The following is a 26,980-nucleotide window of genomic DNA, read 5'->3' as shown; positions in this document are numbered from 1 at the left end:
AAACTGTGTAGATGCGGTTCTGTGTGGTTCTCTTCCACAAAACAGCACTGACTCTGCTGTGGAGTCTAAGATGGCTATCATATCCACTTCTAAGCAACAGGATTGAATAAAGGAAAACAAAACAAAAATGGTCATACTGTTAAAGGAAATATTGTCATTTCCCTCACATTTCATGGCCCTGAACAGTAATACTTGCAAGGGAGACTAGGAAATGTAGTCTTTATTCTGGTGTGCATGTGCCTAGCTAAAAACCAAAGGTGTTATCTGTGTGAACAGGAAAGAATGGCTATCAGGAGAAACTGGTATTCTCTGCATCTATTTGATATATTTACAAATAATCAGAAATTTAAACTTGACAATCCTTTTACTGGAAATGTGCCAGGATTTGCTAGCTGACAGATATCATCATTCTGGGTTTTCCTCTTAGTTTCCTTCATTCACTCACTAAAAGTGGTGAAGGAGATGGTGAAGGACAGGGAAATTTGCCATGCTGCAGTCCATGGGGTTGCAAAGAGTCGAACTTAACAACACAACTATCTGAGTTTCCAAGGTATGTTATATTGGTATAAAATCAAAGAAAGGTGATGTAGTTGCCTGATCTGCCAACTAGCTATATAGAAGTAGGTGAAAAAAGAATCTTCTGATGCAATGTTTTTTTTTTTTTTTAATCTCGACATTGATGTTTATTTGCTGGTGATTATGCCCTGAGGGCCACAGTGAGTGACTAAGGTCAGCAGTTACTCTTCAAGGACTCTAGCACACAAAGGCAACAGCTGATACCCAAGTGTGGCTCTAGCCTCGATCCTTTGTCCATGTTGCAATATCTTTATTGAGGGAAAAGGAAAATGTTTTCCCTTAAAACAGAATATGGATTAGTCTTGGCAATTCATTTGACTAAGCAACGTTATAGAGTACTAAAACAAAACAGTTCTTTAATACTTATCAAGTAAAAAGTCAGTAATAATCTTGTTACAGCTTCTGAAAAACATGGTGAAATTGTAAAGCAGAGAAAAATTTATCAAGCCATCTGTATAGTTTTCTCTTTTATTAAGGAAGAAAAAAATCTTCATGATTCTGCTAAAAGATCATCTCACACTGCAGAGGTAGTCATGGAATGTCTCAGCTCTCCTTCCACTGATGGATCCTTTCCCAGTCTTTCCATGCAGAAGACTACATAAAGTCCTGTGACACAGCCTGGTTCAATAGTCATAATCGGTTCACTTGTGCCTGATGCCAAAGTTCTCAATTCTGGGTCCCCATTACATTATATACAAAGTTGTCCTCCATCTAATACATTAAAAACTACCAAAAAAAACCTTTAGAGTGTCAAAGCTACAAAACAGATAGATAAAAATTTTTTGTCTGAAATATACACCTCTCAAGTTTCCATTTTCCAGAAAAGGCAGAACCTGCAAGTTATATATTGTGAAAGCCACTTTACAGGTGGCTTTATTTAGATGACCCAAGATGAATCAGTGCCATTATTGTTGTATAGCTGTGAAACAGATCATTATAGTTAAACTCATTACATTTCTTCAATATAAAGTTCCCAGTGACTATGCGATCACATCCAATTTCTCCATTTCCAAAGAAGCCAAATAAAGGAACACTAGGAAAAAACTTTCTAAATGCATCAGCCTCCACATTCTTCTTGGCTCTGTAATACTGAGAGCCCCTGCCGACACATGCAAACATGAAACCAATGGTGTTCTGCTCTGGAATGTTCGCTGCCTTGAGGCGCTGCATTGCAGCGTCCACAGTCTTCTCGTCATTGACATCCTCGTTGAGAAGCACTGTGGCACCCTGGACCTGGTGTCCGCTAAATGACAGTCCGACCACACCAGTGGCATCAATGTCCAGGGGGCTCCTAGGAAATGAAAGTAGAACAGTGGCGACGTGTCATGAAACACAATTCAGATTTATAGTGTAAAAGAAAAGAAAACACCTCCCAATTCTCACTGGTTGAGAAGTGCTGCCTTAATTTACAGTTAGTCTGAGGTGCTCTCTCCCTGATCAGAGGTAAGGTAGAAAGGGCTAAAAATGAAACTACTGAAATTAATACAATAAAAAACGCAGAAGGCAGATCTATGGAGGAGAAAGCAATTATTTCTTCAGTCATAGATACAAAGGGGCAGATGCATCACCACAAAGATTTCTAAAATCCAGCCTGAGCTTTAGAAGAGTACAGAGCATCCTTACTTTACCCTCTTCCTTAAAAAGGAATCTTACAACTTTATTCATATATACAATGCTGAAGCTTTTGGTATTATTTACATCTTCAGTACCTTTTTATCCCCTACCTCAGCTTGTCAAATTTTAAAAGAGGTGTGTTAAATATTGAATCATGGAGGATAATTTTTAGAACCCATAATTCCAGAGGTTTTAGCTCTCTTCTATTTGGTTCATAAAGAAACAGGTTACACTGCTGTGTCTTATTTATTGCTTTGGGCTAATAATTTAATCTGAAGGGAAAAATAATATTTTCTTTTTGTTTCTACTTACCTGGCATTTTTTAAAATGAAATATTTTATGGTTACTAAAGAAAATATAAACAGTGTTAATAAAGTTGTAAAGTGTAATATAGTGAACACCCACTGGGGGAAACCAAGTAAGTAGCTTTTTTTATCAGGCTTAGCAACATCTTGAGTCTGTGAACAGGCAGGATTCACTGGGTTAGTAAGAAACTAAGACTTAAAAGGCTTAAGCACTAAGTCCCTTAAGGCTAACCAGTGGCAAAGCAAGTTTCTGAGGGGCAGAATGCATCTTCTGAAGTCTGCTGCTGCCCCTTTAACTTTATTACATTTCCTCTTTGGTATACAATGGCAACAGGTGTCTCCTGCCTAAAAGAATTAGTCATCTTTTTTTAGACGGAGAGGGGTTTATATCTGGACACCATTAAGATGAAGCACTGATATACTCAATGGCTTCCCTTACTCAATGACACAGTGTAAAGACCACATTAACGTGTCACGTAAAAGGTAATGATTGCTGGAGGGTGTATTTCCCCATATTAGGTATAAAGGGTAGATTATATACAGACAGCATGCTAAACTAACTGGCTAGCATCCCAGATGTTACATGTCTGAATGAGTTCGCATTTCAAAGATAAACTGTAAGTTAAATCACCATTGCCCTATCCGCATATAGTTTAAAAGACAATAAGGAAGATTAAGCAAGGGGGAAATAACCCACAGGCAGCTACCGAGAATCAGGTATACTTTTGCAGGAAATCCAGTGCTTAGAGTTCAGTGCATCTGGCTTTCCTCCCTTCTTCCTCAAGTTCCAGGGAACTCAACTTCGCATCTGCTTTCCCTGACCTGTCGGTGCTGACAACCAGAAGGGAGATTATGACTGGGATGATTTAAATTGCTCTTAAAGATACTGATCTCTAACAGCCTGTCTCCATGTCACTGCTCTAGGGTCCAAATACTAAAAATGAGTACACAAAGAAACAAATAAGAAGGTTTGCAGGAAAGATTTGGGGTCAGAGGGAATGTTTCATTTTCTTCCTTTTGGAAACAGCTGGTATTTATGTCCACTTAATTAGCTGAAACTCAAAATACTACATACTTTCATTGGAAGTGGAAAAGTAGTAATGGTTCAAGATAGAAGACCAAATATTTTTATCTTTGAAAACAGATCCCTTAGTAATAAAATCAAAGGTATGTATCACTTTTGAACTTGAAAAAGCCTTTCAAAAGATCTAGTATAGTATTTCCTAAAATGTGTTCCAAGTAATATTGCTTATACATGGAATCTGAAAAAATGGTACAAATGAACTGATTTACAAAACAGAAATACTCATAAATGTAGAAAACAAACAGGGTTATCAAGGGGGAAGCTGAGGAGTATAAACTGGGAGGCTGGGATTGATATATACACACTACTGTATATAAAATAGATAAGTATATAGCACAGGGAACCCTGTTCAATACTCTAATGGCCTAAATGGGGAAAGAATCTTGAAAGAGTGGATATATGTATAACTGATTCACTTTTGTATACCTGAAACTAACACAACACTGTAAATCAACTATACTCCAATAAAAATTTTTTTTAAAAATCTAATACAATATTTTAAAAAATGTGTGCTGAATAATACCGGTAGGCCTACAAGAGGTTTCATGTACAAAAGGTTCTGTGGCCAAACGTATTTAAGAACTGCCACAAGTAACAGTATTACCCCTCCCTCTAAAAGATCCAAAGTACTGAGCACAGTACTAGAGGCTCCAAGAAGTTTTACCACAAAGCTGTGCTACTGAACCCCACATTTCCTTTAGAGGAGAACAGAACCAGAGAGGAAGTGATAATGCTGCAGTTACAGTGACGGAGCCATCAAGGGAACATAATAAACAATGGTGAAAGTCAATTTTAAGGAGAGTGTAAGTCCAACTAAGAATAAACTCTTAAAAGGATAACATATATAAATTTCGTTCTTCAAAGATAAGCAGAATTACATTGTGTAAGCCCTTCAACCTATGTCTACTGCAAAATGGAATGAACTATTAGCAATCCTTTAAACATGATGTTTTAAAAGCCCAAAGTAATGTAAAGCTGAGAACATAACCCATCACATGCAGAAGTCAAAAGCACATCAAACATACTTTTCAGAAGTCAGCGATGCCAGGTTGTCCACCTGGCCTCCAGCCAAGATGACATTCATATCACTGAAAGTGCTGACGACTCGCTGCAGATAATTACTGGCTCCCACCTTACAGCAGTTATAGCCAAACACAAGGACCACACGAAGCTCAGGGTTATCTAAAAGACCTGCAGAAAAACGAAGAGTGACAATTAAAAATGAGAGTCTTTAAATGAAATCCTTAGAAAGGAATTGTGAATTATTTTTCAAAATGAAATGTTAATGCTATCATGTCAATGTATGACAAAAACCACTACAATATTGTAATTAGCCTCCAACTAATAAAAATAAATGAAAAAAAAAAAGAAATGTTATTCCTAATGTCTTATATGCCTAATATGCAACTTAGTGCTTAAGCTGTCAAGCCTTCCATTTTTTTGGCAAGCTCTAACATTACTCAAAACCTTTGCTATAATTTTTAACCATTAAGAAAATTAAATGGCTATTTGAAAATAACATAGGCAACATTCAACACAAATAAGGAAGTAGCTGTGTAACTGAGCAGCACCCCTTGGTGGGCCTGGGTATGAGCCGTCTCCACTCAGGCCGCCCGCTGGCACGGAAGGGGACGCTGGTGGACAGAACAGAGTTAGACGCGGGGGGGATTTAAGTGTCCGGATGGTGAGGTGGCACGAACCACCTGTAGAGGGTTGAGTGTGATCACCCTACCACGTTCCCAGGAACGAAGAATGGGACCTAACTTGGGAAAAGGGTCTTTGCAGATGTGATTAAGGATCTTGAGATTCGATCATCGGGATTATCCAGGTAGGCCCTAAATACTACACAAGTATCCTTACTAGAGAAACAGAGGCAGACAGAAGAGGCAATGTGACCTCAGAAGCAGAGACTGGAATGATGCAACCGTAAGGAATGTCAGTGGCACCAGAAGGAGGAAGAGAAAAGAGATCACCCCCAGCCCCTGGAGCCACCAGAGGAAGCAGCTCCACCAACACCGTGACTCCAGCCTTCTGGCCTTCTGTACTGTGACAGAATAAATGGTGCTTTAAGCCACTGAAGTTTGTGGTAATTTGTTACAGCAGCCTTAGGAAACAAAAACACCATTAAAATATAGGCCTTACCCACAAATTCCAGGAGAGGGAAGGTGGATTAACCATGGGAAACTCATTCCAAAGCAGGGAAATACTCAATTCTGGAGCACTCCTGGGATGAAAAGCAGCTACCACTAGAGGGCAGCATAGTCTGGTCAGAAGCAGGCAGGACTCACATCCCACACAAAGCTCCCAGGCTTTCCATATGTGCCTCTGGCACCTTGTTCATAGACTATCAGTTTGAAATCTGACAAACAGGTGGCTCTGGGACAGGGAAAAAAAAAAAATCAAACACCTGACCCACATTCGAGCATCCACTGTCTCAGCCACATGACTTCCATCTTCATAGACGTTAAGGGTAAAGGTTGTCTGAAATAAAGCTCATTCAAGCAAACTGGGGTGGGGTGGGGTGGGGTGGAGGTGAATGGCCAGTTCCTAACACGAAGCAATGACTTCTCTAGGGAGACTGCCTCTGGTCCACTTCTAATTCTCTCCACAGCACATCACTGATTTGGAGAGTAAGAAGGATATTAGTAAAAGCCAGTACTTTCAAGACACCATATACCCCAAACCATTACTAAAGGCATCTTTTTCTCCACACAGACCAAGGCAGCAAATTTGCAGAAAATGTGTCTTTTTTTTTCTTCCCAGAATGCCTATTTAGAGTCAGAAGAGGCCTGTGGGGTCAACAGTGTGGTCTTATTTTACGAATAAGGACTGCTAATCTCAGGAGAGTGACTGGCCCAGGACAACATCTTAGCAGACTAGATCCACATCTCTTGACTCTCAGTTTTAAGTTTTAGAAACCTAAAGACTTCTAATCTCTCCCCTTCCTACAGTTTTCTGAGCTCTAGACTCTTTTACAGTTGCCGACTGGGCACCACCCTCATTCAGCCAACGCATACCCAGTGCTTTCAACGTCTTCCTCCAGTGGTCTTGCTCTGTAGCCGACCACACAAACACACACTAATCTAGAAATCAGACTCGCTTCCCTCCACCCAACTTAGAGGACAAGTCCACCTAGCCCAGGCTGTCTGCCTGTCAAGGCAGACAGGTCTGCATCACGTACCAGAAGGAAGGTTCAACCGCCGAGCCTAACACTGAGAGGCCTAAGATACACGAGCCTGGGAAGATCACCACCCAGCTCACTTTGAGGTAAATCCCGGCACCGCCTTCAGTCCTGCCTCCTGGTGAAACAAGGGGGTCCCCTACTCGGTACAAGTGTCTCAGGACTTTCAACTCCAAGAAAGCAGGCGGCCATCTTCCGAGTTCTGACGTGTGCTGGGCAGGCGACGCCCTGTTCCGTGACACCCGGGGTGAGACGGGAGTCACAGCACGGGGCCAGCCACTCCTGCCCTGAACACGGCGACTGCACACACAGCTAGGGGCCAGACCTCGCTGGTGTGGATCCTACCACGGTTATTTTAAGGAATCACAGTGCTCATAGAGTGTTCATAGACATGGTACGAAACAGCTTGAAAAACTCCACCTACTTACCACAAGGGCATGTGGATGCACTAGAATTGATCACAGTTCTCAGAAGACCGGGTAGAGTTCTGCTTCTGGCCTGGCCCGGCAAACAGCGCCCCACCTCTAGCAAACGCGACAGGCTGCGCCTCACGTACTACCCGTGGCCCTGGCTGCACTGTGCCCCTCCTACACGCGGGCCTCAACTCAGAATTCCTCCACCCATAGTTTACGTTATCCTTTTGTAAGCTGCCTTAAGTTCATTTTCAAATAAGGCAGAATATAAATTCATTACAGATATGATCAAGCTGGAAGGTTAAAAGGAAAAAACTAAAATCTGGACACCAAGACCAGCATCACATTCAGGAAAGTCAACTATGAAGAACTGTTCCAAACACCTGCAAATGCTAGGTCTGTGTGTTCAGATTTCTTTTTAGAGAAACCTCTCTCTGAAGACAGCTCTTTTATGAACCATTTGAAAGTGATATAATCTAAACGCGTGTAGAATATCGACAATTACTTTCAATAGGTACACAACAAGTAACAAAGACTTATTGTATAGCACAAGGAACTATGCCCTGGTAGGTCAGCTGGTAAAGAATCTGCCTCTAATGCGGGAGACCTGGGTTCGATCTCTGGGTTGGGAAGATCCCCTGGAGAAGGGAACGGCTGCCCGTGGGAGGGACATGCTGGCATCATGTCAGTGTCAACCATGAAGAAGCAACATCAGCTGCTGAACCTCCTTCCCCTCCTCTTCCAATTTGTGCCAGTTCCTTTTTCTTCAATCACCATTAAATTACCTGTTCCCAGATTTCCATCTGTGGTTGACACCATTCTCCTGAGCTTCAGACCCACATATTAACTGTCAAATAAATGTTCCCATCTCAGATTCAACGTGTCCAACCCAGAACTGGTAATTGGACTCTTCTAACCTGTGTCCCCAACCCAGAACTGGCAGCCTGACTCTTCTAACCTCCGTCCCCGTCTGCCCCGTCCCTCCAAGTGCCTGCCGTGGCAGAAACCCGGGGGACAACACTGCCCCCATCCTCATTCTCAGCTCCCAACATTCTAATCCCTCACCTCAACCTTCTGATTCCACCTCGAAACTTCACCGTGAATCCATCCATGTCTCTACAACTCCTCTTGCCACAACCACTACAGCCTGATCTCCCTGCATCCTCTCCTGTGTCCCTCCAAACTGATCACACCACAGCCAGAGGGGCAGTTTCAGAAGATGTAGCCGGCTGTGTCACTCTGCCTAGAGTTCTGGCTTACCGCGGCCCTTATGTCTGTAAAAATCCTCAGGGTGTCCCTACAAGGCAGAGCCCGCCCCAGCCTGCCTCCTGGCTCAACCACACTCCCCTACCTTCCATCTCACCATTCTCCAGACTCCCTGGAATTCCTTCTACCTCATAAATGAGCCAGTGACTGCACAGCAGTCCTGAAGGTGAGCTGCCAGGCCCTTCCTATTTCCTGTCCTTTGATCTATTTTTGTCAATAACCTGCAAAGAAGGCACGATACTTCTACGATCCACTTCCTGACTCCACATGTGAGAGACCCCTGCCCACTCCAGTTCACGCCTCCTCAGGGCACTGCCCAAATGTCACTTTCCCAAGACCCCAGGGTGGATGAAGTCCCGTGCTTATGTTTCCCAGCACTTCTGTGCGTCTGCTCGGTAACACTCACACGTCGGTGTACTGCATTCAAAGTCGGCCTGGCCTGCTGAACCGGGAGCGCCAGGAGGCATCTCCACAGCCCCGCACACGCAGGACTGGCACAGGATCTGCACACGGACAGTTGCCAATGAACCGACACTGGCTTTTACGGAACATGGGTATTTCTGCTTTCACTCCGAAAGAATCAAGTGCTGGCCCATCTACACATGTATATCTATATATTTTTTTCATTCCAGAGACTATTTTTTAACATGGGGTGGATACCATACGGATCTTAGAACAACCTGTGCCTCTTTAGGGCTTCACTTGTGGTTCAATCGGTAAGGAATCTGCCTGCAATGCAGGAAACCGGAGTTCGATCCTGGGTGGGGAAGACCCCCTGGAGAAGGAAATGGCAACCCACTCCAGTATTCTTGCCAGGGAAATACCATGGATCAAGGAGCCTGGCGGGTTCCAGTCCATGGGGTCACGAGAGTCGTGACCAACTTAGCGACCAAACCACCACCACCATGCTGCTTTTAAAAACATGCCATTTTGGTAAGTTCTTCAAAGAGAACGTAACCAGGGTGTGGCCGTGTGTGTGTGTGTATTATATACATGCATATTTATACATATAAATATACATCCCAGTACATATGGGATGCTGGGTACTAGGATGCTGGGTCTGATTATGACACACCCCATATACAAGGTCTAGAAGGAATATAATATCTCATGCGAGGTCCCTGCCCACAGAGACACTGCCCATCTCGCAGGAGGCTGAGGGGGCTTTGTTTATTCACCACAGGCTTTCCACACACCACTTTCTACTCAGAGCAGCCAAGTCAGCAATGCAGGGGAAGACAGAACACAGCCTGGGCACCAAATCTGGCCCCCTGCCTTTGCATGTAAAGTTTTATTGGAACAAAGCTGACTTTTTGTGTACTGTCTACAGCTGCTTCTGTGCTCCAGTGGCAGAGCTGAATAGGTGCCTAGGCTGTATGACTGGCTAAGCCTGAAACAGTCACTCTCTGGCCTTTAGAGAAGGTGTGCTGAGCCTGTGGGACACTTCTAGAAACGGGGTGCCTTCCACGGTCACAGAGCATGACTGACGAGCTGCTCCGGGTGTCTGGCTCAGGGGTGCAGGCTGGGACTCTGTGGAGAAGGTATGCCCACATCACAGCCTCCAACCCCTCCCTCCCTGCCCGCCTCAAATCCCTCCATCTTCTTGTCCACATACAAGGCAACAGTCCCAACTGAGGTATAGAAAACAGTAATGGGAAAGAATAGAGATTATCATCTCAATCTAGGCAAAGCCTCAGTTTCCAGAAGGTCATGAATAGGATGAAAACAATGCCTTGGAATAAGTCAAAACTGTTGACAGCAAACAGTTCAGGGAAAGGACACCAGTAAAACAGGAAAGGACACCAATAAAACCACTTCACAGAGCAGAAAAACGTGGGACTCTTTTTCCTGTCTTTTTCTGATTCCTATACTTAGAGCCACAATGCAAGCAAGGTCTAAAACAAATCAAATAACTATTTGATCATAAAACAGAGGTTACACCCGCTCAAGATTTTCAGTCTTTCTTATAAATGGACAAAACTAGGCTTCTAGCTTCAGGCAGTGCTACCAGGAAGACCTCAACCATGCATCCCCAGGCTGCTTTAAAACAGAAGAGAACATCCCCAGTAAGCACCAGACTCACTTCTGGACAAAAAAAGAGACAGCACAGAAGAAGAAACCACATGACCTTCAGCAAAAGCACCAAGTCAAAGGCCAAACAAGTTCCTCTAACAAGTTCACCCCGATCAGTTCACCTGCAGAGGTAGGTAAACGGCCTTAACGTTGCTTTGCTTGAATAGTTAGTTTAATGCTTACTACATTAAATTAAGCTTTCTCATTAGAGCTTAGAAACTGAGCCAACCCTTTTTATCAACTCTCATGCATGACCTGTCTACATCAGTCAAGTTTCCTGCCTGGTATTTCCTAGTAAACCTTTGTCTGATAGACTTTGCTTTAACTTACACTATTTCTAAAACTTATCAAATTCATCACACATTTCTTTCTAATTAATCGATATTGAACTAACCTGTACCTTCTAGTTTTTTTTTAAACAAATGATTACTATCACAAAAGAGAAATAAAACCTTAAACTTTTCAACTTCAAAAACAAAATAGGACAAAATGATAAGAAAATAAGAGGAAGAAGTCCTTCAAAATTCAGAATTAAATACAAGTTAGTGTATCATCAATGGTGTATTTGTGGAAAATTCATCTCTGGTTCTCTCAGGTTTTAATGTAAATAAAATAATTTAAAAAGTGGATTTATTCTATCAAAAATATTGCACCAGCCTCTGTTAATCACTAGTTTGAATTATCCATATCTGCAGTAACTTGTACTTGATTCTGACTCTCTCAGGAACAAACAAAATCAATCAACAATATGGGCAATTAGTGGTAAATGTAACAACTTACCTACTTCAGTGAGTTGATGCCTTTCTAGTGTTAATTTCTTTGGATCCTTAATAAAATGAAAGGGCTTTATTTTTATTCCTTCAATTTGAGGAAATAACAGAGCAAAACCAGATTCTCCAATTTCTATTTCCTGAGGTCGATTGCTACGTGATCCTATTGGTGTCACTAGGAAAAAAGTTAAACCATTTTGTGAACAAATACAAGGAAGACAGAAGTTTCACCTCATGTAAATTACCCAGCCACACCTACAGCTTAGTCTACTAACATAATCAACAGATAACAGGCCACCACCCAAGTAAAAGTTCCTTAGCTTTCACATTTTTAGGAGTATAAGGTCATGATGCCTACAATTTACTTTCAAACTGTTTAGAAACAAATGTTTTCATAAACACAGGAAAAGCACATGTTTTTCACAATGGTGATCTAGATGAAGGTATATGGGTGTTTATTGTACTATTCTATTATTCTTCCACCTTTTCTATAGATTTGAAGTTTTTCTAAATAAAAAGTTGGGGAGGTAGTAATTACAACTTCACAGCAATTCTACTTGAAAAAAATTTATCACCAATGGCTGTTTTAGAAATAGTCACTAATTGTAGCCTAAGAAAAAGGAACCCAATCAGCTGTCGTGGTGGAAGTGTTGTTGTGACATGTGTGGAAGTGGCTCAGAGAAAGCCCTCAGCTGCAGGGGAACAAGAATCAGCAAGCAGGGTGAGGAGTGGGTCCAAGGAAACACAAGATGACAGGTCCCAAAGAAGGGAGGTGGAATGATACTCCCTCCCAACATCAAGATCACCTGGGAACTTAGGGGGAAAGATGTGCAAGGCTCTGAGCATGAGAGGAAGGCTTCAGGTAGACTGCTCACCCCTCACTATGGGGTCACGGAGGCAAGAGTGTCGCACAAGAGTGCCTGCCCTCTCTTGTCCCTGACCCCCAACTCAAATTTTAGAGTTTCTATTTGGTCACGCTTTGAGGAAGTCACAGCGGGCAGTGGGGAGAGGCCCAACAAAATTATGTAAGAACTCAAAGTTGTTTCTATAGAGGCATTTGATAATAACTAATAATGGATAACTAGATCACTCATTTAAGGAAAAATTAAGAGTTAAAAGAAAATCAGTCACTGCCATCATTTTTTCAATCCAATGAGAAACAAACTTTGTGATGAAGGGGCTGATGTAATAACACAGGGGTAGGAGCTAATCGCCGGCGAGATGAAACAGTCCCCACCAACCATGTATTTACCCATACTTGCCTGTAAACACTTGACATCTTTTGTACTGCCTTGCACAGGACTTAATATACAATCAAAACTCTTTCAGTGAAGATTAAAAATGCCAATTACGGAGTACTACTGACTGCAACAAAGTAAAGGATCAGAGCTAACGTTTACTCACTGCTCACTGTGCATCTCTATTCTAAATACTGCACGTGTGCAATTCACTGACTCCTCAAACTCTCCACGAAAGGTACTGTCAATCACCCCCATGTCAGACAGGGGGAAACTGAAGCTCCATGAGGTCAGCGAACTCGCTCAAAGTCATGCAGACACTAGAGTGGTACACTAGAGTGGGATTTCCACCCAGGGATTGGAACCACTGCACCACGACGGCCTCAACAGGCTCTCACTCCGCCACTAGCTACAGATCAAAGTCAAAAATAATTACAGCAGCCAAAATTCACCAGGAGCAAACCTAGAAAAAGAAAACTTCATGCTATAAGCTTCAAATAGTGGCAACCAAGGAGAGAAAGAAAAGTATCTGAGGATGGTCGAAGGCAGCTCCTGATCCAGGTCAACCTCACCTCCAGCTACCGGAAACAGTTCTGGCTAAAGTGCCAGAACTGAGAATCCTCACTAATACTTTCTATCTAATTTGTAGAGAGGAGGAATGAGATCTTTGTCTTCCTCTGAATGGCTACTGGAAAGATATGAATTATTAATACATGTGGCTTATATGGACAACGCTGAGATTTGAAGTATTAACCACAATAACCTAAGGAATATGAATGTAAGTCAATATAACTTGAAGGTATATAAGACCAACTTTACTGTACTTTGGATGGCCAAAAACATAAATCTGCTTTAAGCTACAAATAACCCATCGATCCATAGGACCCCATATGAATGAAAGGCAGGAAATCAGGTTGGTATTCTCTCACCTACAATTCCCGGGGTCACAATCCCAAGGACTTGGCATTGTTTTGGGAAGAGCTTCTCAAGGGCAAACGCTGCTTCCATAGTAGTTCTTTTCCTGGCTGCAATAATATAGAAGATTATCCAGGTCATCCATTTAAGGTCAAATTTGATGAGGAAAATAAAAGCAAATATTAAATAAAGTTTAAGTCACTTTACACTAGAACACATTACAAGGACATCTAAAAGCTTTGATTGAAAACAAAAGTAGTATTTTGTTGCTGTTATGAGTCCCTGTTTTATATGTTATATTCTAAATTTGACCTTCAGCATTGCCAGTTTGCCCCTTTTCCACTTGTTCACACACTGCTTTTGCCTCAGTGACATCAGCAGTAGCAGCTGAATTTCAGATTTACTATTCTTTCTGTTAAGCTGATATGAAATCATGACTTTTCTACAGCACAGTCATCTGGAATCAAGTCACACAATGATAATCCACTAAGTCTTAACTCTGGGGGCCAGTGTGCCCGTCATGGGACATGGTCTGCTTCTTCACTTAGCAAGCCAAGAAGAATGCACAGTACTGACAGAGAACGTTGGTAAATAGTCATCCAACAGAATAAAAGGCTTGAATAGTCAAAGACAAACATTCTGTTTTTAATAGTAAACGACAAATGCCTGCACATGCAAGTATTTCAAAATGAGAAAACACCTTTCCAAAGAACTTGTGTCAACTGTACCACAAGGTTTACAATCTCTGGATAGAATCTCTGAATCTTGAGATTGCAAGGTTTGCAATCTCTGAAGCAAACGGTTCCTCAAAAGTTCAAAGACACTATATTCAGGCATTCTTCAGGGAGCAGGCCCACAGCCTCAGAAAGTCAGTAACTCTCAGGATGAAAACAGCACTTATCTCCAAACAGAGGTACATAAGGAAACAAAAGAATCCAAAACTTTTTCCTTTGATACTCACCTCTCTTATGGCCACGACACTCCTCCAGATTAATGAAATTTTCTGAATCAGCCATGTAAAGAACTGTCTGTGGTAATATATGGACATTCTGCAAAGAAAAAAGAAAACAAAACAGAATTTGATCACACAAATCTACAAATGCTTTTGTGGAGCCCTAAAGTTCTGCCCTGACCCGAACTGCTGTGGCCCTACCTTTCTTCAGCTGTTCTGAGTCCATCTACTCATTCATTTTTCACTTATGCTCTTTCATTTTCAGTTCATTCATTTGTTGAACATATATTATTTCTTCAGGTCACATTCATTCCAGCCTGACTGAAGAATTTCATTTTCACAATAATTTAAACTCTTAGACAAAAACATTACGTACCAGCAAAAGATCCCACTGGCTTTATGTGAAAAGGTATCACAGCAACAGAAACATCTCAGCAACAGAGGAAAGGTATACAGACTTGTATCACTCCTCTTTTCTTTGCCAAATTAAATAATCCAGGCCTTCATTTCCGGCTTGCTAACTAGTTTCTGACAGGAATCTATCTCTCACCATTATCTGGACAAGCTCACTTCTGTATTTTTTCTTCTGCAGCTTTCTTCCTTTTGCTGAAGATTGTTTCTCCTAAGAAAGAGCTAAGTGCCACACTCTTCATAAAACCTTTTCCTAGACTTCCTAAGGACATCTGACCTCATATATGACACCCCTGACATCCCAGTCATTCTTACTTGTGCCTTACCTCTTACAAGGGACAGTTGGAAGCCCTTACAACCTTGGCTTATTCAGACTCATATTTTCCACCAAAATACATATAACAGACAAGTGGCAAAGCAGCTCAACTAAATGAAAAAGGTGTACATAGTTTTCCTCCTAAGCTGGTTACTTTCAAAGATTTTTACTATCAAAATGGAAGGAAGAAGATAGCATTCAGTGAAGCCTCAATAGGAGTTAAATGAAAAAGAAATGGTAATCTGGGAAAGTTAAGTTGTTTTGGAGTAGATTCCATATAGACAAACTCATGAAAGATACTGAGACAATGATGACCCTGTAGTGGCTTCAGGGCTGGATAATAAACTATGGATATAGTTTCCATGGTCCACAAGGCATCTTCAAGGAATATAATTTACGGAAGAGGGGGCAAGATAACAGTAATAAGACCTTTAGCCCACATCTTACTGCAGACACTCCAAATTTACAATTATTTACAGAGAAACTACTAATGGGAACAACCTCAAGACTAATGGAAAAAAATTTCCACCACTGAAGACATACAGCAGGAATCACCATGAGAAGGCAGAAGGGGGAAAGTGGAGATACAGTATAGCGTAGACCACACCCTGAACAGGCAACCTAGAAATGTGAGGCTAATCACAACTGCAGAGGCTGTCCCCAAGGAGTAAGGGATCTGAGTCCCACATTAGACCCCCAGCCCATCGGTCCTACAACCAGGAAGATGAGGCGCCAGAACATCTGGCTTTGAAGGCCAGGAGGGCTTGTGGACAGAAGAGCCAGAGGGCTGGAGGAAGCAGAGACTGTATTCACAAAGGGTGCACACAAAATCCCATATGCTCTGAGTCTAAGCTCAGAGGCAGTAATTTGAAAAGAGCCTTGGTCTGATCTTGGAGAGCCTCCTGGAAAAGCAAGAGGCAACTGGGACCCCCTCTAGGGACGGAGATGTCAGCAGCAGCCGTTTTGGGGAGCTTGTTCTACCGGGAGGACCCTGATGCCGCTAGCACCTCTGTGGAGTCTTCCTCTAGCCTATTAGTGCCGTGGGCTTACCTACCTACCAGCCCTGGTCCTCCCTCACCACAAAGCCAACTACACTGGATCCCAACCCCACCCGCCAGCAGCAGGCAGCCTCCACGTGAGCTCCTGGCAGCCAGCAGGGCTTGGGGGCCAGCCCTGCCTACCAGCACACTCAGAGCAGTCAGCTCTGCCACAAGAGACGAGCTCTCGCAGCCCACATTAGGGGTACTCCTACATGGCTCTGGTGATCAGAGAGAACTGTGCTCCTGGGCCCCCTAGGACATCTCCTGCTTCTCCAAGATCAGGAAGCATAACTGACCTACCTGATATAAAGAAGTAAAAACAGAAAATCAGGAAAAATGAGGTGACAGAGGAGTATGTTCCAGACGAAGGAACAAAACAAAATCCCAGAGGGAGAACTAAGTGAAATGAGATAAGCAATCTACCTGATGGAGTTCGAGGTAATGATCGTAAAGATGCTCAATGAACTCAGGAAAAGAATTGATGAACACAGTGAGAAGCTTAACAGCGAGTTATAAAGAATCAAACAGGTCTGAGAAATACAGCAGCTGAGATAAATTTAACTACACTAGAAGAAATCAACAGTTGATCAGACGATACAGAGATATGGATGAGTGAAGTGAAAGAGTAGTAGAAACAACTCAAGCTGAAAAGAAAAAGAAAAAAATCTTAAATAACAGTAGTTTAAAAAATCTCTGGGATAACATCAAGAGTACTAACATTCATATTATAGGAATCTCAGAAGTTGAGGAGAGAGAAGGTGACAAGAGAAGTTACTAGAAGAATAATAGCTAAAAACTTCCTTAACCTGGGAAAGGAATATCCAGATCCAGAAAGCACAGATCCCAAACACGAAGAACTCAAAGAAGTCCATACCAAGGCACACTATAATTCAAATGGCAAAACTTAAAGATAAAGCAAGACTCTTAAAAGCAGCAAGAGAAAAACAACTAGTTACGTACAAGGGAACTCCCATAACACGGTCAGTTGACTTTTCAGCAAAAATTTTGCAGGGTAGAAGGAAGCAGCAAAATATGTTCAATGTGATGAAAGGAAAAAACCCACAATCAGGAATAGTCTATTCGGCAACGCTATCATTCAGATTTGAAAAAGCGATAAAGAGTTTCACAGACAAGCAAAACCTGAGTTCTGCACCTCTAAGTAGACTTTACAAGAAATATTTAAGAAACTTCTCAAACAGAAAAAACACCTCACCTGGAAATATAAAAATCTAGAAGGAAGGTTAAAAGACAAAAGTATAGTAAAATCATCAATATCCACAAAAAGTTGTTAAGGGATATAGAAACCAAAAAAAGGGAAAATATGATGTCAAAAACAATAAAGGGTGGGGGTGGATGCAGGTTTGTTTGAATGTGTTCAAACTTAAGAATCACCACCTTAAAATAATCACACACACAGAGAGAACAAAGGAATCCAAACTTAACACTAAGGATAGTCACGAAATCACAAGGGGAGAAAGCAAAAGCAGGAAAAAAAGAATTACAAAAACAATCAGAAAACAGTAAACAGGAACAAGTACATACTTAATCAATTATTACTTTCAATGTAAATGAACTAAATGCTCCAATCAAAAGACACAGACTGGCCAAATGGTTAAAAAAAATAAGACCCATATACATGCTGTCTACAAGAAACTCAATTCAGATCTAAAGACACACAGAAAGTAAGGGAATGGAAAAAAAAAAAGTGTTCCATGGAAATGGATATGAAAAGCAAGATAGGTAGCACTACTTTGATAGAGTTTGACCCAACAAGATATGACAGTTGTAAATATATATACACCCGAAAAGAAAACACCTAAATACATAAAGAAAACAGAAACAAAGGGAGAAAGTGCCAGTAACACAGTAATAGTGGGGAACTTTAACACCCCACTTATATCAATGAAGAGATTATCCAGACAGAAAATCAACAGCAAACACTGGCCTTGAACAATACGTTAGGACACGCAGACTCAATAGATATAACATATAGAACAGTCCATCCAAAAGCAGCAGAATACACATTATTTTCAAGTGTACATGGAACTTTCTCAAGGATGGATAAAATGCTAGGCCACAGAACAAGTCTCAATAAATTTAAGAAGTCAGAAATCATATCAAGAATCTTTTCTGACCACAACACTATAAGACTAGAAATTAACCACACACACAAAAAAAAAAAAAAAAAAAAAAAGCACTGTAGGCCAAACCATATGCAACAAAGTAACCAATGAGCAACTGAAGAAATCAAAAACCTGGTGACAAAAGAAAATGTAAACACAACCCAAAACCTGTGGAATGCAGCAAAAATGGTTCTAAGAGATAAGTGTATAGCAATGCAAGCCTACCTCAGAATATAAGAAAAATCACAATTTAAAAACCTAATCCAACTCCTAAATGAACTAGAAAAAGAACACAAAAAACCCCCAAAGTTAGTAGAAGAAATCATTAAGCTCAGAGCAGAAATAAATGAAATAAAGACAGTAAAACAATAAAAAAAGGTCAAAGAAACTAAGAGCTGGTTCTGTGAAAAGATAAAACTTACAAAACCTTTAGCCAGACTCATCAAGCAAAAGAGCCCAAATCAATAAAACAAAATGAATAAGGAGATATTACAACTGATACCAGAGAAATACAAAAGATTCAAAGAGATTACTATGAACAATTATACACTAACAAGATAAACACCTAGAAGAGAGGGATAAACTTCTAACAACGTATAATCTCCCAAGAGTGAATCAGAAAGAAACAGAAAATATGAACAAACCAATTACTGACAATGAAACTGAATCAGTAATTTTAAAACTCCCAACAGACAAAAGTTCAGGACCATAGAATTATCAATCATTTAGAGTTAACACATATCCTACACAAATTATTCCCTAAAAATGAAGAGGAAGAACTGCTTCCACACTCATTCTTATGACATATAGTCTGTACCAAAACCAGATAAAAACACCACAAAAAAGGAAAATTACAAGCCAGTATCTCTGTTGAACAAAGATTCAAAACTCCTTAAAAAAAAAATCAGCACATCAAATTCAATAATACTTTAAAAGAGTCATGCACATGATCAAGTGGAATTTATCCCAGGGATGCAAGGATAGTTCAATATATGCAAATCAGTCCATGTAATACACCACATTAACAAAATGAAGAATAAATACCTGATCATCTCAATAAATGAGGAAAAAGTTTTGACAATATTCAGTATCTATTTATGAAAATAACTGCACAAACTGGAGATAGAACACACATCTACATAATAAAGACCATATAGGACAAAAATCACAGCTAAAATCATACTCAATAGTGCAAAGCTGAAAGAAAACATTTCATAAGATAAGGAAAAAGACAAAGATGCCCATAGTGTTGCAAATTCTAGCCATGGCAATCAGACAAGAAAAAGAAACAAAAGGATACAAATTTGAAAGGAAGAAGTAAAACTGTCACTGTTTGCAGATAACACAATACTTCATATAGAAAACCCTAAAGAAAGTACCAAAAAACTATTACAGTTATTAAATGAATTCAGTAAAGTTGCAGGATCCAAAATTAATATACAGAAATTTGTTGTGTTTCTATACACTAACAATGAACTATCAGAAAGAGAAAGAAAGAAAATAACCCCATCTACATTCAAAAAAAAAAAGAAACTAGGAATAAAATAACCAAGAGATAAAGGACCTACACTCAGGAAAGCTGGTTAATTTCTAGTCTCATAGTGTTGTGGTCAGAAAAGATTCTTGATATGATTTCTGACTTCTTAAATTTATTGAGACTTGTTCTGTGGCCTAGCATCTTAAGACACTGATGAAAGAAACTGAAGGTGACATAAATGGAACAATATACTGTGGTCATCAACTGGAAGAATATTGTGAAAATAACCATATACCCCAATGTAATCTACACGTTCAATGCAATCCCTACTAAAATATCAATGGCATTTTCACAAAACCACAACAAATAATCCTAAAATTTATTTTGATTACTGTAATATAGTTTGAAATCATGGAACATGATACCTCTACCCTTGTTCTTTTTTCTCAAGGTTGTTTTGGCTATTCAGGGTCTTTTGTGTTTCCACACAAATTTGAGAGGCTAAAATCAGAACTATCATATGACCAGCAATTCCACCTCTGGGTATTTTTCTGAAGGGAAAAAAAAAATACTAATTTGATAAAAAGATACACGCACTGCAGCATTATTTACAATAGCCAAGATATGGAAGCAACCTAAGTGCTCACAAATAGATGAATGGATAAAAATGTGGTACACTTATACCTAGACAGCATATTAAAAAGCAGAGATACCACTTTGCCAACAAAGATCGGTACAGTCAAAGCTATGGTTTTTCGGGTAGTCATGTATGGATGTGAGGATTGGACCATAAGGAAGGCTGGGTGCAGAAAAATTGATGATTTCGAATTGTGGTGCTGGAGAAGTCCAAGTTCCTTGCACTGCAGAGATCAAACCAATCAATCCTAAAGGAAATTAACCCTGAAGATTCACTGGAAGGATTGCTGCTGAAGTTGAATCTACAACACTTTGGTCACCTGATGTGCAGAGCCTATTCACCAGAAAAGATCCTGATGCTGGGAAAGACTGAAGGCAAAAGAAGGGAGCAGCAGAGGATGAGTTGGTTAGACAGCATCACCGACTCAGTGGACATGCATCTGGGCAAACACCAGGAGACAATGAAGGACGGGGAGCCGGGTGTGCAGTAGTCAACGGGGTCACAAAGAGTCAGACACATGTTAGTGACTGAACAACAACAAACAACATTACTTACATGATGGAATATTATTTAGTCATTAAAAATATATATATATGTAATCTTGCTGTTTGTGACAACATGGATGGACCAAGAGGGCATAAGGCTAAGTAAAATAAGTCAGACAAAGAAAGGCAATGATTTCACTTATGTGTGGAATCTAAAAAAACAAAACAAATGAACAAACAACAAATCAGAAAGAGTCATAGACACAGAGAATAAAGAAGCAGTTGTCACTGGACAAAGAAGTTGGGGGATGAGTAAAACAGGTAAGGGAGATTAAGAGGTACAACCTCCCTGTTACAACATAAATGAGTCCTGGGGATGAAATGTACAGTATGGGGAATATGACCAGTATTATAACTTTGCATGGTGACAGGTGATAGCTAAACATATAATGATCATTATATGTATCACTATAATCAAATTATATGTATCACATAATCAAATACTGTATCACTATGTTGTGCATCTGAAACTAACAGTGTAAATCGCAGTGTAAATCAATTATACTTAAAACTTAAATAATTTCATGAACAAAACCAGACACACAAATACAAATGTATTTTAGTTGCCAACATTTAAAACTCCCACAGAATATTTACATAAAATGTAGATTTCTTTTGAAAAAGTAGACACTCTGGCAATACTTATTAGACACCATTCTCCCTGACAGAGGCCAAGGAGAAGCAAGCGCGACCTGGTCTGCCTCACCCTACCACTCTCCAGGATGTTACACCGAGTCACCCAACGCACCTGAGTTTGTGATGCCCAGTGTAGTGAGTACAGGGGAGAGAACTCAAGAGATGTGAGATTTAGGTGTGACTCTGCCGTAAATCAGCAGAATAACCATTGGTGCTTAGGCCCTGCATTTCTTATTCTTAAAGTTTGGAAGTCTAGACCCGATTCTGGTACACCCTGAGAAGCAACTGCTCAATTTTCATTCCCAAGTCTCACTAAAGAAGTGACAATGGCAATCCTTAACATGAAATGTTCCCAAAGCACAAGAGAAGACAACCAGAACCTCATTTAAAAACATTCCAAATGACAAGATGTTTTATAAAAATTTTAGTGGATTTTAAAATATTTATAGTTAAAAAGCTAAATCAACTTTCTTTATGGCTGTAAGGTATCATGTCTACTAGATAATTTGGCAAACACAAAAAAACTGCAGCATGAATGATTTAGATAAGATTACATTTTTGTCTCCACACTAGTATTCCACAATGTATAAATATCTTTAAAGGTATTAGTAGATGAATTTTAGTAATGATATTAATAAAGAATAATAATTTCAATTATTAAAAATATTATATTCCTGGTACTGAAGGTAAACCTACATGTGTTACCTTTTCATTATTTAATTCTTACAATTCTGTAAGAGTGTAAATAGTATCATTTTGTTTTCACTTTACAGGTTCAGAGAGTTTATGTAACATTTTCAAAGTCACACAGCTATTTTTTATATATATAATATATATAAATATATATAAACATGTATATATGCCAAAGCTGGGTTCACACCTAAGTCTGCCTAGCTTTAACAGCCATTACAAATCATAAACTTTTAAAGTTAAATAGAAACAATACCTGCAGTGGTAAAAATTTGAAGAAAAGAAAAATAGAAAAGTTTTTATAAATACCACCACCACACACACACACACACACACACACACACACACACACACACACACACACACTTCTACCCCTGAAAGAAACTTCTGCTAGCATTTTGGCTTATTTCTTTTCTATTTTCCATTTTTGCTTTTAATAACTTACATTAAATGTATAATTTTAAATAGGACTGGGGGTCAAAATATTTGGGTTTAAGTATTAGTTATTGGCATTTTCATGTGACAATAAGCAATAGAGACCCTTCAGAACCCATCCCTGCAAAACCATGTGACAAGGGAAGCAGGTAATAGGAAGGTTCTAAATAGCATTTTCATAATAGTGAAAATCTGTATACATAAAACGCCCAATCCTAAAAGATGATGCTGTGAAAGTGCTGCACTCAATATGCCAGCAAATTTGGAAAACCCAGCAATGGCCACAGGACTGGAAAAGGTCAGTTTTCATTCCAATCCCAAAGAAAGGCAATGCCAAAGAATGCTCGAACTACTGCACAATTGCACTCATCTCACACGCGAGTAAAGTAATGCTCAAAATTCTTCAAGCCAGGCTTCAACAATATGTAACTGTGAACTTCCAGATGTTCAAGCTAGATTTAGAAAAGGCAGAGAAACCAGAGATCAAATTGCCAACATCCACTGGATCATCAAAAAAGCAAGAGACTTCCAGAAAAACATCTATTTCTGCTTTATTGACTATGCCAAAGCCTTTGACTGTGTGGATCACAACAAACTGTGGAAAATACTTAAAAAGATGGGAATACCAGACCACCTGACCTGCCTCTTGAGAAATCTGCATGCAGGTCAGGAAGCAACAGTTAGACCAGACATGGAACAGACTGGTTCCAAATTGGCAAAGGAGTACATCAAGGCTGTTATATTGTCACCCTGCTTATTTAACTTACATGCCGAGTATATCATGAGAAATGCTTGGCTGGATGAAGCACAAACTGGAATCAGGATTGACGAGAGAAATATCAATAACCTCAGATATGCAGATGACACCACACTTATGGCAGAAAGTGAAGAAGAATAAAAGAGCCTCTTGGTGAAACTGAAAGAGGAGAGTGAAAAAGTTGGTTTAAAACTCAACACTCAGAAAACCAAGATCATGGCATCTGGTCCCATCACTTCATGGCAAACAGATGGGGAAACAATGGAAACAGTGACAGACTTCATTTTTTTGGACTCCCAAATCACTGCAGATGGTGACTGCAGCCATGAAATTAAAAGACACTTGCTCCTTGGAAGAAAAGCTATGACCAATCTAGACAGCATATTAAAAAGCAGAGACATTACTCTGCAACAAAGCTTTCAAAAGGTTGGAAAAAACAAAGGTCTGTTTACTGAAAGTTATGGTTTTTCCAGTGGTCATGTATGGATGTAAGAGTTGGACTACAAAGGAAGCTGAGAGCTTAAGAATTGATGCTTTTGAACTGTGGTGTTGGAGAAGACTCTTGAGAATCCCTTGGACTTCAAGGAGATCAAACCAGTCAATCCTGAAGGAAATGAGTCCTAAATATTCATTGGAGGGACTGATGCTGAAGCTGAAACTCCAATATTTTGGCCACCTGATGCGAAGAACTGAGTCACTGGAAAAGCCCCTGATGCTAGGAAACATTGAAGGCGGGAGGAAAAGGGGGTGACAGAGGATGAGATGGCTGGTTGGCATCGCCGACTCAACGGACATGAGTTTGAGCAAGCTCCGGGAGTTGGTGATGGACTGGGAGGCCTGGAGTGCTGCAGTCCACGGGGTCGCAAAAAGTCGGACATGACTGAGCAACAGAACAGAACTGAAAACGCCCAATATGTGAAGAATTGTCAAAGAAATCATGGCACAACCTTACAATGCGTGCGTGCAAGTTAAGTCGCTTCAGTCGCCTCCGACTCTTGCGACCCTGTAGACTGTAGCCCACCAGTCTATCCATGGGATTCTCCAGGCAAGAAGTGGAGTGAGCAGTTGCCATTTCCTCCTCGAAGGGATCTTCCCAACCCAGGGATCGAACCCAGGCCTCCCGCATTGCAGGCGGTCTACTTACCGTCTGAGCCACCGGGGAAGTCAGGCCATATACGAATTGTTTTAAAATATTTAGTTCTCAACGACTGATCCACCAATCTTGCAAAGGACTGTACGCGACACCCCTTACTTGCCTCAAGCTCTTCGGCTACCACGCGGACCAGGCAATGCTGCGCCAGATGGCAGGGATCCGCCGAGAGCGCGGAGATCCAGGTCACATTCCGATGGGTCCGCAACACTCTGCGCACACACTCCCTCCATAAGCGGCACACGCTGGGGACGCACACGCACAAAGGACTGTAAACGGACGTTCACTTCTCTTTCTCCCGCAGCTCTGTACAGACCTCCCTCCGTTCCCCACCACACATAACCTCAACAGCAGGAGACTGCTAAGGGATCCCGAGTCCCTGGGACGGCGAGACGTCTGGCACTGGTTCGGAGGCAGAGCTGGGGGCGGAGAAAACCTTAGGGGGAAACTGGCTCCTCTGGGAAGGGTCCCCGGGAGCACTACAGCAGGTAGCGCTGGGGTATGGGAGCGCCACCAGGGAACAGGGGTTCCGGAGCCGGGGTCAGCCCTGGGTCCCGACGGTATCCGCCCACCCGCCAGCCCAGCAAGCCCGAGGCAAGTCCCGAGCTCAGCTTCCCGCCTCCTCTGCCCTCACCCGGCCACCCGCAGCAACGCCTTAGCGGGCAGGAAGGTGAAGACACGCTCCACCACCTCCGCTAGGTTACTCAGCACGAAGGTGCTTCGCGGATCTGCGGAGGAGGAGCCGCAGCAATCGCCACCGCCGCCCACCCGCTCCATGCCTCACCAACCCCACCGGGAAACAGTACGGCGGCTCGGAGGGAGCGGCTTAGACAGGGCCCTCGGCGCACTGAGCAGGCGCGCGCTCCACTTCCGGCCGATACGGGGAGGCGGAACCGCTGAGGGGAAGTCCACGTGACTGCAGGCTAATACGTTTCCGGCGCTGTCCTTGGATGGCTGGCAGGTGTTTGGAAGGAGAGTTTGGTGGACTTAAATAGGCCATGGGGTAGTTTGGTGGACTTAAATAGGCCATGGGGTAGCAGAGTCGGACAGGGCTGAGCGGCTAAGCCTAGCGCACACACAGTCACGCGTCCTGTAATTCTCCGGGACTTTCCCGGAGGCATCACGCAGTTCAACCAGATCCATCTCATTCTGTGCCGCTCACTGCACTTGTAGCCGTATTTCCAAGTATTCATGAATTTCATGAATTCACGTATTTCATGAATTCTTGGAGTCAGACTAGAGAGTGTTGTATCGGTCTTTACAGTCCCAATGTCAGTTAACAAGAGCATGAGTCTGATTTTTGAGCGGATAGTATATGCTTTTAAAAGTGTGAAAATCAATACCTTTATTCAACATCGTGTAGCCCTCAAATTCTGAACCTGTAAATCGGCTTACAGAATATCTACCACTGCTGTGAAAGCACGCCCCAAACAGCACTAGTTCCCTGCCTATAGCATCAGATTCACCTGGGAAATACTCAGCTTGGCGCGTTCTCGGTCCCCACCCCAGGCTTACTATGTGGGCTGGGGCCCAGCAGTTGGAATTTTAGCTTTACTGTGATTTAAACTTACCCCTGATACAAGTTCAAGTTGAGAACCACAGACAGAAAAATGTAAGCACAGCAGATACTGCTGTCTCCCCAGGGAACACCCACTCCTCCTGTAGCTTCCTTGCTAACAAGGACCTGATCTGGTGCCCAGCTCTTGACTGGTAAATGTGGTTAAAGTCTAAAAAAAGCAGGTCTCAAACATTTTGACTTCAGGACTGCTTCACATTCTTAAATACTGACAAGGCCAAAGAACTTCTTTAGGTGGGTTGTAACTATATTTATCATACTAATTCACTTAAAATAGTTCATCACACAGAGTAACTTATGAAAAAATAACCTTACCAGATCTCCACCCCACTCCCCAGTATTGCATAGAGTAGCATCTTTACAGCTTATAAACCTCTAACTTCTGGCTTAGTAGAAGACAGCTGGATCTGCTTCTGAATTCAGTCTGTTCAATATCATGTCTGTCACATCATGTAGCCTCTGGAAAACTCCACTGTACACTTGTGAGAGAATGAGAGTGAAAATATCAAATAATGGTTTAGTGTTGCTTTGATGTTAAAAACCTCCTAAAAGGGTCTCAGGAGTCTCCAGAGTTCTCCAACAAATTATACCTTGAAAACCACTAGTCCAAACTAATCATGATAGTTTCATTCTTTTGATCAGCCATTAATTTAGGGGTAGACAAATGTTCTAGTTCTAGGCCAAGAAAAAGTTGTGTTTTTCTGGGAGAGGGGTAGGGGGACCTCTAAAGACTTTCTCACTTCCTAAGGAGACACTAGACCACAGGGCCATTATCTACCTCTGGATGAATTAAGGTGGCT

The 26,980-nt window shown here is 41.3% G+C and overlaps 1 protein-coding gene and 1 non-coding gene across 2 annotated transcripts; both read right to left on the bottom strand.

The window, feature by feature from the left end:
* Nucleotides 1-668: 668 nt before the first annotated feature.
* FBXO22 (F-box protein 22) lies at nt 669-25,438 on the bottom strand. Its single transcript, XM_065906980.1, has 7 exons — nt 25,239-25,438; nt 24,711-24,849; nt 14,397-14,484; nt 13,450-13,545; nt 11,293-11,457; nt 4,605-4,770; nt 669-1,867 (listed from the first exon to the last, which is right to left on the bottom strand). Exons 1-7 carry the CDS (start codon nt 25,379-25,381, stop codon nt 1,450-1,452), a joined length of 1,215 nt encoding a protein of 404 aa, XP_065763052.1. The 5' UTR covers nt 25,382-25,438; the 3' UTR covers nt 669-1,449.
* On the bottom strand, nt 692-803 carry LOC136147694 (small nucleolar RNA SNORA3/SNORA45 family). Its single transcript, XR_010659348.1, has one exon. It is a non-coding gene; the product is annotated as a small nucleolar RNA SNORA3/SNORA45 family (small nucleolar RNA).
* Nucleotides 25,439-26,980: the final 1,542 nt, after the last annotated feature.

Source organism: Muntiacus reevesi, chromosome 15 (genome assembly GCF_963930625.1).
Source record: "Muntiacus reevesi chromosome 15, mMunRee1.1, whole genome shotgun sequence".
Lineage (NCBI taxonomy): Eukaryota > Metazoa > Chordata > Mammalia > Artiodactyla > Cervidae > Muntiacus > Muntiacus reevesi.
This window is presented reverse-complemented; position numbering and strand designations above follow the sequence as displayed.

Coding starts and splice junctions, on each gene's coding strand:
- FBXO22 (XM_065906980.1), bottom strand. CDS start 25,381: ATGGAGCGGGTGGGCGGCGGTGGCGATTGCTGCGGCTCCTCCTCCGCA. Junction 14,485..24,710: donor TGGTAGCCGAAGAGCTTGAG/GCAAGTAAGGGG, acceptor TTTTCTTTGCAG/AATGTCCATATATTACCACA. Junction 1,868..4,604: donor GCATCGCTGACTTCTGAAAA/GTATGTTTGATG, acceptor TTCATTTCCTAG/GAGCCCCCTGGACATTGATG.